Here is a 17066-nt window from a genome sequence, read left to right as displayed (position 1 = left end):
CCCCCTGTTTACCTTGCCCTCAGTGGAATATTAATTGACATGGAAAGGTCTGCTATTTGCTCAGGTTCAATATTACAAAGCTTTTAGGAGACGCTGGGACAGATTTATTAACAATGGGTTAATTGCTTCACCTGCAGGAGAGGCTCAGCGTGGCGTTGACAGGACCGACCGGTAATGAGCGCCGCGCAATTTTGACTCTTACCTGTTTACGCCTGAACTCTCTCATTTTAGATGTGAACGCTACATTCTACTTGTGCCAAATAATGACTTTGCTGTACAAGCAACCTGGCTTTAAAAAGCGGAATTGGAACAGAACGTAATGTGCGCGGCGCCGGAGTCCCTTCTGGGGCCAGCCATTTATAGGAAGGCAGCATGAGCGCAGTACGCAAGAGGAGAAAATAAATCACAGTACAAATGCAAAACCTCTAGGTGGACCTGTTAGAGGAGGTGTCGGGAGCGGTCCCACGCGTTTCGTCACATTTACAAGTTTTATGTAGTCTAGGTCGTTATAAGTTGTTTTGGATCAGGCACCTTCTATAGCTCCCCACAGAACATAATCTGGAGGTGTGAGATTGGGTGACCATGGTGGCCGTCTGTCACTGAAGATTTATCTATCCCCGAAAACATTGCACATTACCTCCATGGAGACACCGGCTGGGTGCGCAGCAGCACTATCCCGAGAGGAAAGGGAACAGCTGGATGTAAGGGCTCAGGATCACTCCCCAGTAATGCTCTGTCTAAAAAGATGTATATCTGGTCTCTGTTTTAAAGTGGAACCACAAGTTTTTCTTTGCACTGATTGAGAGCTCCCCCTAGTGGCAGCAGGCAGGAAAAAAATGTCAGCATTTAAAGGAAACCTGTCACATTGAACGTGGTATCTGAGCTGAAGGCAGCATGTTATAGAGCAGATTAATGTATCGTTTTATGGGAAAATATTCAGCAAATCTTGTAATTTATTGATTTAAATTCCTGCACATTCTGGGCTTTGAAGTTGAGGAGGCGGTCCTATTAGTGATTGATAGCCTTCCCTCTATGATTGTGTATACACAGATAGCTGTCAATCACCGATAGGACCGCCTCCTGGACTTAGCATGAATTTAAAGTTATACTGAATATTTTCCCATAAAACTATATATCAATCTGCTCATCTCCTCCTGCTCCATAACATGTTGCCTGCAGATTACTTTGTATTCTCATGGGGACAGGTTGCCTTTAAAGGTGCAGGGCATGCATGTTATAGAGCAGGAGGAGCTGAGCAGATAGATTATATAGTTTTGTGGGAAAAGGTTCAGTATAAGGCTACATTCACACGTAAGTATTTTTCTATAATCCGAATTTCGGTCCCTTTTTTGCGGATCCGTTGTATTTTAACAATATATTAACTTGTATTTTATTTATTTACATATCTGCTGATTCTGGACTTAGACTTGTTTCACTACAACAGGGAGCGGTGGAGATCCGGATGAAACCCGGCCAATGTGCCAAGCAGCGGCCAGACCAATACCGCTGCACACAGTGATATTTGTCCGGCCGTTCGTCGGCATATTTGCCGGTTGTGGCCAGATCTCCGCCAGCCCCCATTATAGTGAATGGGGCCGGACGGAATGCCGGCTGCGTCCTGCAGGGATGGGTCCGACAGGCCGTTGCTGGCTGGAAACGCGTGCCAGATCTATTTACCGCAAATGTGAAGCAGGCCTTAGGAGTCCAACGGGCAGTAGGACCACCCACTGGACTCTCAATGAGTTCATTGAATAAATTACGTTAGGGATCATGCACGTGAACGTGTGCCGTGCACCGTCTGTGTGGCTGGTGCTGACGGATGTGGACCCATTTAACTTGAATGGGTCGCGATCTGTTCGCACCACAAATTTTTTTTTTTGCAGCGCGGAGTCACGGACAGAAATGCCACGGAAGCGCTTCATAGTGCTTCCGTGGCCTTCCGCTCTGTGCCTCCACGCCACATCTTCCGGATTGTGGACCCATTCAGTGGGTCCTCATCCGTTAAACGGTGCACACATGGCCAGTGTCCGTATATATGGCAGACCTGCTGTTTGCGGGCCACAATACGGACACGGCCGGCATGCGTCCGTGTGCATGAATCTTTTCCCATAAAACTTTATATCGATCTGCTCAGCTCCTCCTGCTCTATAACATGATGTCTGCAGATTGGACTGCATGTTTTTTAAATAACTGGTACTTTTAAAGAAGATCTCCGCTGTGGACAATTCCTCTTTGGTGGAAGGGGTTCTTCAGTGATCATAAGATGTGTTGCTGCTGGGACCCCCTCCCCCTTCAACAATAAACTGTAATCTGAGGAGGATCCTGACAGGAACTGTTCAATATCCCTGCAGCGCCACCACAGGAGAAATGAAGCATTACATCCCTCCGGAGTGCAGGCTACATGTATTATCATTGTTGACTTATTGAACCTCTATTCTACGACAAGAAGTCGTCACCGTCACATTTCACTGCTCGGCGAGGACAGAACATCGCGTCTCTTAGCTTGCCGGAATAATGAGATGATGACAATGATTACATCAGTAACTGTTCACCGGCCCTTTAATTGGCTTTTTGTATTTTGTATAGATTAGACTCAGCTCGAAACATTGAATTATTGTTCCATCCGGAAAAGCTTTATAATAACGACACAGATGAGGAGATCGAACGTCTGCAACTTGGGAGCTACGGCTTGATGGTTCCATCAAACGAATCCTCAAAATATAAAATCCATTCCTGTTATGTGGACGGATACATGGTGAAGGTTTCCGGAACTTGTCAACCGTCGGCAGAAGAAGTCACCACCCGGGGGGACAGCAGGAAGAAAGGGTTGGTTGAGTTGTGGTGAGGAGCTCCGTCCATCACGCAGATCCTCAGATGTTGCTTATATATCCAGATTTGTACATACATTTCTGTGTCTCTGACTCAAACCTTGAGAGCTCCGAGGTTATGTTTACCATCAGAGGCAAGGGCCACAGGGATCTAGTTCAGGGGCATAACTACATCAAGAGCAACCATAGCAGGTGCTACAGGCTCCATAGAGTCTGTCTGTCTATCTATCTATCTGTCTATCCCAGAGGCGATGCTAGGTTAGAACATTCGGGGCCTGGGCCCTTGATGTTTTTTCCCAGGCCCAGAATGTCCTGCCTGCCAGCTAGATACAACTGTATCACCCCCCTCAGGACGGCGATACAATTAAATCTATTGCCCTGCAAGAGCTGAAGGACCTGTGATGACCTCACAGTCCATGCGATCAGTTCTAAATGCAGTAGCTGAAAAGGACCTGTGATGATGTCACCATCATGTGACCAGTGCAGGAGAGGACAGCTCAGCAGTGAACAGAAGTTGTGAGAAGAAGCTGTGTTGAGGTCTGCTACATGAGGAGAGGTAAGTGAAGGGGTAGATTACTCAGTGTGAGAGGCAGAGTAATGTTGGGAGTTGTAGTTATTTAACTGGGACTGTATGTTAGAGCTGAAGGGAGGGAAGTTAACCCCTTAGTGACCAGCCTGTTTTGGGCCTTACTGACCAAGCATTTTTCTTTGTTTTTTCATCTTCGCGTTCCAAAAGCTATAACTTTTAATTTTTCCGTCTATATAGCTTTATGAGGGTTTTTGTAGGTTTTTGTAGTTTTTAATGGCACCATTTTGGGCTACACATAACTTTCTGATTAACTTTTATTAACTCTTTCTGGGAGGGAGATGGGAAAAACAGCAATACTGCCACAGCGTTTTTCCGTGATAAATTTTACAGCGTTAATTTTTTGGTATAAATAACATAATATCTTTATTTTCTGGGTCAGTACGATTACAGTGATACCAAATAGATAGATATTTTTTTTACATCTGTTTTGCAATAAAACTTTTTTTTTTTTTTTTAAGAATATTTTTTTTGCATTGCCTCTTCTCAAGACCCATTTTTCTTTCAAGGAGTTGTGTGAGGGCTTGATTTTTGCGGGACGACTTTTATTTTTCATTGGCATTTTGGAGTGAATGGCCTTTTTGATCGCTTGTTATTAAGTTTTTTTGGTGGCAACTAAGAATAAATTAGCAATTCTGTCTTTTTTTTTTTTTTAAAGGCGTTCACCGTAGGGGATAATTTATGTGATATTTATGTAGTCCGGGTCGTTACGGACGCAGCAATACCAAACATATGGTGGAGATTTTTTTTTTGCAATTTTTTTTATTTAAAAGGGTATTTTCAATGGAAAAATATTTTTTTTATTTAATAAATTAGTTTTTTTTTCATTTTTTTACCACTTGATAATCTCCCAAAGGGACTATGAGACAGTATTTTGATTGTTTTTAAAATGCAATTCACTATCCCTATAGTGAAGTACATTTTAATGGCAATGCTATTCTAGCATTGACCAGCAAGCTGCGCCAAAGAGGCGCAGACGGCTGTAAAATTACTGAAGGCTGGTCTGAGGCCTACAACAGACCCCTGCCAGCTTTCAAACACATCGGCACCCCGCGATCGCATTTGCGGGGGGTGCCGATGGGAGACAGAGGGAGTCCGCTCCCTCTGTCAGCACTTTACATGCGGCGGGCGCCATTGCCCGCGGCATGTAAAGTGTTAAACAGCCTGCATCAGCACTCCTGCCATTCCAGGCTGTTAGAGCAGGGCCGCGACTTTCATGTGAGAGCCGGGTCCCCGCTGCACGCCGCCGTAAAAAAGCAGCGACCCAGCCTAAGGCCCCTTAGTGACTGCCGTAAAAACACGTATGGGTGGTCACTAAGGGATTAATAACACGGGACAGTGGGGTGGAGTGATTTTATTTACATGGGACTGAAAGTTGAGGGGCTGATGTTATTTACATGGGACTATATGTTGAAGGCGGTTGTGGGAGCGAGTCATATTATTTTACATGGGACTGAATGTTGAGAATTGGGCCATATGCATTGGGGCTTGGGCTCCGGATCTTTTGAGACCCTAACAACGCCCCTGTATCTATCTGTCTATATATTTATCTCATATCTACAGTCGCGTAGCTGGAAATGACTGGACCCTAAATTTTTGAACCGGTTTCCCCCAGCAACTTCTTCACAACCCGTCCTCCTATGCAACCACCATTCATGTGGCTAGATAAGATCGCCCTCTCAGACCAGGCCCAGCAGCCCCTCCGTCCATATCCTACAGTGTCTCTGTATATAATGTCACTTTGTAATGCTGTAGAGGGGGCCCAGACAAATCTTTTAGTCCTCCTGCTGGGTGGACCCACTCTGAGTTTGGGCCCCAAAGCAGCCGCTTTTCTATAGCTACACCCCTGCATATCTATCTCTCATATCTATTAATCTCATATATAGCTATCTATCTATCTAGCTAATATCTATCTTATCTACCTATTTCTTATCTATCGATCCCCCTTGTATCTACGACCTACCACTAGATATCTCCAGTGAATCACAAGATTTTGGGTTTCTGGTTGCCACTCTGACGTTCTTGGTTGATGCTCTGTGGTAGGATAGGTTCCTCTAAATTTATGATACAATATCTCCAGCCTCTCACAGTTTACCAGGCCAACGTTTCGGTCCAATCCCGGGACCTTTATCACAGCCTATAGTAGGGAGAGCTGTAGAAGAACCTTGACGATCACGCTGTTGGATGGAGTTAGTTGCTGCGTATGACTCCATCCAGCAGTGCGGTCGCCATGTTTCTTCTACAGCTCTCCCTACTATAGGCTGCAATAAAGGTCCCGGGATTGGACCAAAGCATCGGCCTGGTAAACTGTGAGATGCTGGATGAGTTAATTAAATTACTTGGTAAATTTGCAGACAGTCCTGAGCGCTGTGTTTTTTGTATCATAGAGCGACTCTGGGAGTGAGTGTTATATTATATTCCGTTATAATACAGCAAATTCCATTTTGTGTATACAGCATCTAGGCAAACGTATGTGTCTCCATGGTAACAGACTACAAACAATCACTCTGCAGTCTGATCTTGCAGTCATGCTTTCTCCTCATCGTCTGATCTCTTTGGAATCTATTTGTAGATAATATTAGTTGTCACCCAGCTTTCCCAGAGACAGATTTGACGAAATAGACTTTTTAAAGAGGAAATTCTCATGCACGTGCTATGTTGTGCACACCGGGACAACAGACGGCATTTTTCTTTATTTCTGTGCATACGTCTCCTGTGCCCTGTATTGTCACAAGGTTCTTTCCAATTAAGCCTCTGTAGGCGCCCGTCAGTCATCGCGTGCAGTGTGTCCGACCTCGCATTTACATTTCTCATTTACCATAGATGTTTCCAATGCATACAAATAACATCCCCAACCCCAAAAAAATAAATAAACGGAAACCTGCAGAAAACATAACTCACCTGAATTAGTATGATAATTAGATTGGTCCGGAGGCGGGGGGGTGCAGGGGTCATTCACAAACGGTTAATATGGATCCTTCTGACAGGGAATAGATTAATCCATAAACCTTGTGTGATGGGGGGAATGCTGATGGATTGTGCAGAGGAAGTCGCTGCTCTTCTGTAATAAGGAGAAAACAATTGTATTTCAGGTTTGTCCTCAAGTAGAAGACATGGTCCTGGGATGGATACTGGCAGCACTACTGCAGGGTAAGAAAAAAGATCTATTGTCTATCTATTTATCTCATATCTATCTATTTATCTCTCTCTCATATCTATCCCATATCTATATCTCATATCTATCTATCTATCTTATCTATCTCTCACATCTATCTCTCATATCTATCTCTCATATCTATCTATCTATCTATCTATCTAATATCTCATATCTATCTATCTCATATCTATCTCATATCTATCTATCTATCTATTTATCTATCTAATATCTCATATCTATCTATCTCATATCTATCTCATATCTATCTATCTAATATCTCATATCTATCTCTATCTAATATCTATCTATCTATCTCATATCTATCTATCTCTATCTAATATCTCCTATCTCATATTTATCTCATACCAATCACAGAACGTAATATCATAATAATAATAATATTTATATAGCGCCAGCATATTCCGCAGCGCTTTACAATCAGGGGTTTCATGTACAAACAGAGTTATAAATAACATAGCAGCAAACAGGTCAACAATTAAAACTAGGGGAATGAGGGCGCTGCGCTCAAGAGCTTACAATCTATGAGGAGATAGGGGTGAGACAAAAGGTAACAAGTGCTTGATTTGTACAATGGTTCAGCCATCTTAATACAATAGGGGATAGATACAATGCTAGGGCTACACAACGAAATATGTTGTGCAACTTATAACTACATTGAGACATGTGTCGCACTAATGACACACAAATTTCATTATAATGAATTAATGATAGTCTATGGTGTCGCAGTGCAACAGGCTACATGCTACGACTGCATCACTACAGTAAAAAAAAAAATCTATCCAAGATGGAATTCTGTGCGACTGTCGCATTGCAGTCGCAGCATGTAGCATGTTGTAGTGCGACACCTTAGACTACCATTATCATGAAATTTGCGTGTCATTAGTGCGACATGAATGTTGTGCGACACATGTCTCAATGTGTTTATAAGTTGAGCAACACATTTCGCCGTGTAGCCCTTGCCTAAGGCGACATGAGCCGTCACCAGCCGATATCTGTAGTGTGGTGGATACTTATAGATCAGGTCCAGAAGGAGTAATTCTGAAGGGAAGGTGAATGGAGAAGGGTTTGATCAGGGGGTGAGATAGGCTAACCTAAAATGAGGTGTTTTTAGGGAGCGCCTAAAACTGTGAATGTTGTGAATTAGGCCTCATGCACACGACCGTTGTGTGCATCCGTGGCCGTTGTGCCGTTTTCCGTTTTTTTTCGCGGACCCATTGACTTTCAAAATCGGAAAATGCACCGTTTTGCAGCCGAGGCCGTGATCCGTGTATCCTGTCTGTCAAAAAAATCTGACCTGTCCTATTTTTTGGACGGACAACGGTTCACGGACCCATTCAAGTCAATGGGTCCGTGAAAGAACACGGATGCACACAAGATTGGCATCCGTGTCCGTGATCCGTGGCCGTAGGTTGCTTTCATACAGACGGCTCCGAAGATCCGTCTGCATAAAAGCTTTTTCAGATCTAAGTTTTCACTTCGTGAAAACTCATATCCGACAGTATATTCTAACACAGAGGCGTTCCCATGGTAATGGGGACACTTCTAGTTAGAATACACTACAAACTGTGTACAAGACTGCCCCCTGCTGCCTGGCAGCACCCGATCTCTTACAGGGGGCCACGATCAGCACAATTAACCCCTTCAGGTGCGGCGCCTGAAGTGGTTAATTGTACTATCATATCCCCCTGTAAGAGATCAGGGCTGCCAGGCAGCAGGGGGCAGACCCCCCCCCTCTCCAGTTTGAATATCATTGGTGGCCAGTGCGGCCCCCCCCCCTCCCTCCCTCTATTGTAATAATAGCTTGGTGGCCAGTGTGCGCCCCCCATCGGGCCCCCCCTTCCTCCCTCTATTGTAATAAATCGTTGGTGGCACAGTGTGCCCCCCCCATCGGCCCCCCTCCCTCTATAGCAGTAACAACATTGGTGGCCAGTGTGCGGCCTCCCATCTCGCCCCCCCCCCCCCCCGATCATTGGTGGCAGCGGAGTTCCGATCGGAGTCCCAGTTTAATCGCTGGGGCTCCGATCGGTAACCATGGCAATCAGGACGCTACTGCAGTCCTGGTTGCCATGGGGTTACTTAGCAATAGTACAATAGTAGAAGATTCATAGTTACCTGCTTGCTGCTGCGATGTTCGTGTCCGGCCGGGAGCTCCACCTACTGGTAAGTGACAGGTCTGTGCGGCGCATTGCTAAAGAACTGTCACTTACCAGTAGGAGGAGCTCCCGGCCGGACACAGACATCTGAACGGAGAGCACGGGTAGGGAGGTAGACAGAGATGAGGGAGGAGATGTAGGAGTTCAGCACTGTGGAGAGCTTTGTGGGTGAGAATGAGCAGCTTAAGTGGAATCCTGTACTGGTTGGGCAACCAGTGCAATGACTGACACAGGACGGAGGCATCGGAGTAGTGACTGACACAGGGCGGAGGCATCGGAGTAGTGACTGACACAGAACGGAGGCATCGGAGTAGTGACTGACACAGGACGGAGGCATCGGAGTAGTGAGTGAAACAGGACGGAGGCATCGGAGTAGTGACTGACACAGGGCAGAGGCATCGGAGTAGTGACTGACACAGGGCGGAGGTATCGGAGTAGTGACTGACACAGGACGGAGGCATCGGAGTAGTGACTGACACAGGGCAGAGGCATCGGAGTAGTGACTGACATAGGACGGAGGTATCGGAGTAGTGACTGACACAGGGCGGAGGCATCGGAGTAGTGACTGACACAGGGCGGAGGTATCGGAGTAGTGACTGACCCAGGACGGAGGCATCAGAGTAGTGACTGACCCAGGACGGAGGCATCGGAGTAGTGACTGACACAGGACGGAGGCATCGGAGTAGTGACTGACCCAGGACGGAGGCATCGGAGTAGTGACTGACCCAGGACGGAGGCATCGGAGTAGTGACTGACACAGGACGGAGGTATCGGAGTAGTGACTGACACAGGACGGAGGCATCGGAGTAGTGACTGACCCAGGACGGAGGCATCGGAGTAGTGACTGACACAGGACGGAGGTATCGGAGTAGTGACTGACACAGGACGGAGGCATCGGAGTAGTGACTGACCCAGGACGGAGGCATCGGAGTAGTGACTGACACAGGGCAGAGGCATCGGAGTAGTGACTGACACCGAGCAGAAGTATTGGAGTCAGGGGAGCACCTAGCCTTTATGCTGCCTGAGGCGAGAAATTGAAAAAGCGCCCCCCCCCCCCATACCAAATTCTCAACCTAGCCCCTTCCCTCCTAACATTACGTATATCACTACAGAACATACAGGGTAATACAGCCCCCCATACCTCTTACATCCAGTGACGTCTCCTTTGATGTAGATGTTCTCTTTCTTCATCCTTTCAGACCTTCAGACAAATCTTAGTTTACTACTTTTCCATCATCCTCCCATCTACTGGACAAATCCTCCTACCACCCCCAATACTGTGCCGCTGTGCTCCCCAATACTACACTGCAGAAACAGATAAACCCCCTGGTAACAGTACTACCATACAGATAGTGCCCTTCAATAATTATTTGTAAAAAAGGAGAGAGACAGGAGGCAGCGCCTCTAGTGTGGAACCGTATGATAGTATTAAAAACAAACAATGCACTGATTGTGCTTACCGTATTGGGTTGTGATGGGTCACAACTCCTATGAATCCCTTGTGCTGGCAAAAGCCCGTCCAGCTTGCGGGGGTGACTGCTGCTGCTGCCCAGGTTCTTACCCGTTTTCGTGGAGCACGATATCCGGGGTATGGAGAATAGTGGATAGGTTTAAAAAAGTGAACCTTATGAAAAACGGCGCTGCTGCAGAAAACAGGACTCAAGTAGATAAAATAAAGTGGGTCATCAGGACAATATGTCATTACCCACTTTTAAGACATAAAGACCCACTTTATTTTATCTACTTGAGTCCTGTTTTCTGCAGCAGCGCCGTTTTTCATAAGGTTCACTTTTTTAAACCTATCCACTATTCTTCAATAATTATTGGCACACAGTGCCCTAAAATAACTGTGCCCAGCAAATAGTGCCCCTGACACTAATAGTGTAAACATAATGTCCCCCAAAAATATTTGTGGTAAGCTGATACTGTGCCAAGGTGCCCCCACAGTAATAGTGCTCCCAAAAGTCCCACCAATAGGAATAATTCTCTGCTAGAGCACACATGGTAGTAATAGTGCTTCTACAGTGCCCCCAACATGTCCCCACTGTGCCCCAGAAGTAATACTGCTCTCATAGTGCCCATACTAGTAATCATGTTCCCCATAGACCCCCAGTAGTACTAAAGCCCACCATAATTCCCCCCAGTAGTAATAATTCTCCATATAATGTGCCAGTGCAAAAAATACCCCCTTTTAATGCCCCCAGTTGAGCTAATGTGCCCCTAGTGCCCCCATAATGTGCTAGTATAAAACACCCCTATATAGTGCCCCTAGTAAATGCCCCCAGAGTGCTCCTCTCCCCACTTCCTCCTAGTGCCCCCATAATGTACCAGTATAAAATGCCCCTATATAGTTCCCCAGTAGATGCCCTCAGTATCCCCAATAATTTGCAAGTATAAAATACCCATTCTTAGTGCCTCTCGTAGATGCCCCCATAGTGCTCCTCTCCCCCTTCTTCCATAGTGCCCCCTGTATAAAATACCCCTTCTTTGTGGCCTCAGTAGATGCCCCCATAGTGCCACCCAATAATGTGCCAGTAATAAGTGCCCCCATAGTGCCCTCCAATAATGTGCCAGTAAGAAGTGCCCCCATAGTGCCCACCAATTATGTGCCAGTAATAAGTGCCCCATAGATGCCCCCCCAATCATGTGCCAGTAAGTACCCCCATAGATGCCCCCCAATCATGTGCCAGTAAGTGCCCCCATAGATGCCCCCAATCATGTGCCAGTAACAAGTGCCCCCACAGCACACCTCTCCTGTATTGTACAAAAAAGATAAAAAATAAACTCACATACTTACCTCTATCAGGCTGTCAGCGATGCGATGCGGGCCTCTTCCGGCCTGTGTCCCACGCTGTACGGCTCAGGAGGCTCGATGACGTCATCGCACCGCTTGCACCAGCCTAGTGCCTGCAGCCTATCAGAGGAACGGGGAAGGGAGGCGCCTCTCCCCTGCCCCGCAGCATCCATCTGTATCGCTGTCCTGATGACGGCGATACAGATGACTATAGAGATGAGCACTTCCACAATGGACGCTCTCATCTCCCTGTGCCCTGCCGCCATCCACTAGTCACCAGGGCCGTGCCGCCTGAGGCGTTTGCCTCACCTTGCCTTATTGGCGGTGCAGCCCTGATCGGAGTAGTGACTGGCACAGGGTGGAGGTATCGGAGTAGTGGTTAGACAGATAGATGAGCTTGGCATGTGCATTCAGTTTAGATTGGAGAGGGGAGAGTCTGGTGGGGGGGAAGCCAAGTAGTAATGAGTTATAGTATATCTTTTAACTTAGGCTACTTTCACACTAGCGTTCGGCTGTCCGCTCGTGAGCTCCGTTTGAAGGAGCTCACGAGCGGACCCGAACGCTTCCGTCCAGCCCTGATGCAGTCTGAATGGATGCGGATCCGCTCAGACTGCATCAGTCTGGCGCCGTTCAGCCTCCGCTCCGCTCGCCTCCGCACGGACAGGCGGACAGCTGAACGCTGCTTGCAGCGTTCGGGTGTCCGCCTGGCCGTGCGGAGGCGTGCGGATCCGTCCAGACTTACAATGTAAGTCAATGGGGACGGATCCGTTTGAAGATGCCACAATATGGCTCAATCTTCAAGCGGATCCGTCCCCCATTGACTTTACATTGAAAGTCTGAACGGATCCGCTCAGGCTGCTTTCACACTTAGAAAATTTTCGAAGTTATTAATGCAGACGGATCCGTACTGAACGGAGCCTCCGTCTGCATTAATATGATCGGATCCGTTCAGAACGGATCCGATCGAACGCTAGTGTGAAAGTAGCCTTAAAAAGATGTTAAAAGATATACCCCAAGACTTGAATACTACTGAAAGTGGGTATTACTGACATCAGTTACTACTGATGGCAGGTGTTACTGACAGCATGTGTTACGGACAGTGGGTTTTACTGACAGCAGGTATTACTGACAGCGGGTATCACTGACAGTGGGTATTACTGACAGCGGGTACTACTGATGGCAGGTGTTACTGACAGCATGTGTTACGGACAGCAGGTTTTACTGATAGCGGGTATCACTGACAGCAGATATTACTGACAGCCGGTATTACTGACAGCAGATTTTACTGACAGACGGTATTACTGACAGCCGGTATTACTGATAGCGGCTATTACTGACAGCAGATATTACTGACATCCGGTATTACTGACAGCGGCTATTACTGACAGCAGATATTACTGACAGCAGATATTACAGTCATCCGGTATTACTGACAGCAGATATTACTGACAGCGGCTATTACTGACAGCAGATATTACTGACAGACGGTATTACTGACAGGAGATATTACTGACAGCCGGTATTACTGATAGCGGCTATTACTGACAGCAGATATTACTGACATCCGGTATTACTGACAGCGGCTATTACTGACAGCAGATATTACTGACAGCAGATATTACAGTCATCCGGTATTACTGACAGCGGCTATTACTGACAGCGGCTGATACTGACAGCGGCTATTACTGACAGCAGAAATTACTGACAGCAGAAATTACTGACAGCAGAAATTACTGACAGCAGATATTATTGACAGCAGATATTATTGACAGTGGCTATTACTGACAGCAGATATTACTGACAGCGGCTATTACTGACAGCGGCTATTACTGACAGCGGCTATTACTGACAGCAGATATTACTGACAGCAGCTATTATTAACAACAGATATTACTGACAGCGGCTACTACTGACAGCAGATATTACTGACAGCAGATATTACTGACAGCGGATATTACTGACAGCGGATATTACTGACAGCGGATATTACTGACAGTGGCTATTACTGACAGCAGGTCATGATATTGACGCCATTGTGATCTGACCTGTTCCTAATGGATGGATTGGTGCTGATCTATTGGCCGTAGATTGTCAGCCATCATTCTGTGTAACGTGTGTGATTAGCGGAGCTATTATGTAATAATCATGTCATATAAACAGTATCCGCTCTCCATACATTACACTCCTAAATCTCTTTCATCTATATATTGATTGTCCAGGGATATCTCATGGGGGGTGGGGGCATCACAGTGTGTCAGGATGCAGAAGAGAAGAGGATTTCTCAATCACATATTTCACATTCTCACAGTCCATAAGAAATCCATAAGAAACTGTCTGATGCTGATCATGTAATCAGTAGACCTTCATGTTCTAATGTATGGTGATTGTTAGGAGAGTCATGCACCATAGTCCCCTTTCTACATGGGGAGAAGACGCTGGAGCTTTGAGTCTAATTTAGTCTATTTTCTACTCTGATCCCATCCAAAGCTGTTATATTCCTGTTACCAAAGTACATTGCTTTGTTAGTTTGGAGACGACTGCTCCACTAGTAGATCTCTCAGCCAGAATTCTAGATGCAGCTTTGGATGTGAATGGAGTATACAATATAGGTCACATTCAGCACAAAACAAAATAAAAATTAAAGCATCATTGTTAATAGTCTCGAAAAATCTCCTACTGTTCTGTGTATACAGCTCCTACTCAAACCTATGTATCTAGATGGTTACAGACTACAAAGAATCCTGATCCAGCAGTCAACCATTACTGCTGCCTGTGTCTCCTGCAAGCAGAAGAAGGGACGTATAGAAGGTGCCGCAGATTCAGACACAGGCTCAGTGCAAACTTACCCATAAATAAACCATCCATTACCTAAGCTGTACCCAAAACAGTGGGGGATTTTTAATGAAGACCGTTTGTAAAGTTGCTTCATTTTTTCTGGTAGATACATTGGATCAATGGAAACATGGTTGCAAAACCAGTAGTAGAAGGGGTTGAATACTTTTGCACAGCATGGTAGCGCTACACAGTATGAAAGGGGAATATTTTGAGAACTGTGCCATGGTAAAGAATCTGAAGAACTGCATAGAAATGCATTAAATTGATTGCTTCAACCTGGGACTCATGCTCCAGCTATTGCAAGGCTACAACTCTCAGCATTGCCCGAGGCTGTCAGAGAATGCTGGCAGTTGTAGCTTTGCAGCAGCTGGAGAGCCACAGGTTAGAGGCCTCTGCCATAGATTCATCTGATGGTAATGCTAATGCTTTTTGTTTTCTAGAATGTCTTACAACATCCATAGTATCACCTGAGGTGCACACACTTCCTTCTTCAGGAGTCTATCTCTCCTACCTGTGCACCAATACATCTTTATATTTTCCATCGCTGGAAGGTCTGGTACCAGAAGTGGTCACAGTGCAGCATGAAGCTTTACAGCAGAAAGATGTCTCATGTATCGGTGTAGAATACAGCAGAACCGCAGACTATGGTGTCTTCTGCCTCTGGAATGGGACAGGACATGATGCTGAAATTACTGCTGAGGACTATGTGGTGCTCAAGAGGATTATGTTCCCTTCAGATTCACATCTAGTAGGTATGTGGGTAATGTACAGCAGAGCAATGTACATTATATGATCCTGAGTTACATCCTGTATTATACTCCAGAGCTGCACTCACTATTCTGCTGGTGGAGTCACTGTGTACATACATCACATTACTGAGTGAGTGAGTGCAGCTCCGGAGTATACTACACTATGTAACTCAAGATCAGTACAGGATAAGTAATGTAATGTATGTACACAGTGACTGCACCAGCAGAATAGTGAGTGCCGCTCTGGAGTATAATACAGGATGTAACTAACTTAGGATCAGTACAGGATAAGTAATGTAATGTATGTACACAGTGACTCCACCAGCAGAATAGTGAATGCAGCTCTGGAGTATAATACAGGATGTAACTCAGGATCAGTACAGGATAAGTAATGTATGTACACAGTGACTGCACCAGCAGAATAGTGAGTGCAGTTCTGGAGTATACTACACTATGTAGCTCGGGATCAGTACAGGATAAGTAATGTGATGTATGTACACAGTGACTCCACCAGCAGAATAGTGAGTGCAGCTCTGGAGTATAATACAGGATGTAACTCAGGATCAGTACAGGATAAGTAATGTAATGTATGTACACAGTGACTCCACCAGCAGAATAGTGAACGCAGCTCTGGAGTATAATACAGGATGTAACTCAGGATCAGTACAGGATAAGTAATGTATGTACACAGTGACTGCACCAGCAGAATAGTGAGTGCAGCTCTGGAGTATAATACAGGATGTAACTCAGGATCAGTACAGGATAAGTAATGTAATGTATGTGCACAGTGACTCCACCAGCAGAATAGTGAGTGCAGCTCTGGAGTATAATACAGGATGTAACTCAGGATCAGTACAGGATAAGTAATGTAATGTATGTGCACAGTGACTCAACCAGCAGAATAGTGAGTGCAGCTCTGGAGTATAATACAGGATGTAACTCAGGATCAGTACAGGATAAGTAATGTATGTACACAGTGACTGCACCAGCAGAATAGTGAGTGCAGCTCTGGAGTATAATACAGGATGTAACTCAGGATCAGTACAGGATAAGTAATGTAATCTATGTACACAGTGACTCCACCAGCAGAATAGTGAATGCAGCTCCGGAGTATAATACAGGATGTAACTCAGGATCAGTACAGGATAAATATGATAAAGTGAGGATCGCACATTGTCCTGCCGCTTCCTCTAGGGATCAGCAAGTATTTAATTTTCCTGAAGGGCCACCACAGGGAAGAAGAAGCATGACCAGATTTATGTAATGTGTACACCAGGTCCTGATCACATACACTCTGGTTAATAAAGATCCTGAACAAGTGACTTCTCAACTAACTCCTCTATCCATAACACAGTACTTGATAATGGCTCTAGCTGTAGGGGTAGCAGTCGGACCTGGTGCCTGAGAAGGTGCGTACGGTACCAGTGTCGTAGAGGCACATGGCAGGTGGCGGTCTGTAAATCTGGGCATGAAGTGAGAGTTCTGAACCAGAGCCCAGTGTGCACTGTGACCTGTACTGCTCATACAAATTGGCCTGTACATACGTGTATTTCTTCACATGACAGATCACACGTGGCAGTTGCAGTGCGCTATGGGAGAAAATACGACCCAGATTACCTGCACGATACAATATGTGACGCCGGAGACGTCCATGAACACAGAGTTTATGCCTCATCTATATTACAAAAGGTGAGTGTATATGTACAGTGTATACTATGTAATATTATAATCATCTGATTAATGGGGGATGGGGGGCACTGAGACTCGTTTATCAACATGCTCTTCAAGGAGGGACACCCCTGCTGAACTTTGCAGTATACAGTATGCTCAACAGTTGTAGATAGAAGCAAACTGGAAAGTTGCCTAAGGTCTCTGTTTTCTAAAGACTGGGTACCCAGCTGCAACCTGAGCGCATGTCAACCCTGCCCTGAACCACCTGGGAC

At 45.7% G+C, this 17066-nt stretch overlaps 1 protein-coding gene across 6 annotated transcripts in view; it reads left to right on the top strand.

Moving 5' to 3' along the window:
* The window catches only part of LEPR (leptin receptor), a 93991-nt gene that overhangs the window by 31553 nt on the left and 45372 nt on the right, over positions 1-17066 (top strand). For all 6 annotated transcript variants that reach the window (XM_044302143.1, XM_044302142.1, XM_044302146.1 and 3 more), the window contains exons 2-4: positions 6507-6564; positions 14815-15126; positions 16689-16812. In XM_044302143.1, coding sequence (XP_044158078.1) covers positions 6507-6564; positions 14815-15126; positions 16689-16812 — 494 coding nt within the window. The remainder of the gene's footprint in view (positions 1-6506; positions 6565-14814; positions 15127-16688; positions 16813-17066) is intronic.

This window comes from Bufo gargarizans, chromosome 7 (assembly GCF_014858855.1).
Source record: "Bufo gargarizans isolate SCDJY-AF-19 chromosome 7, ASM1485885v1, whole genome shotgun sequence".
Classification (NCBI taxonomy): domain Eukaryota; kingdom Metazoa; phylum Chordata; class Amphibia; order Anura; family Bufonidae; genus Bufo; species Bufo gargarizans.
Note: the sequence above shows the minus strand (reverse complement) of the source record. Positions and strands in the feature narration are given on the sequence as shown.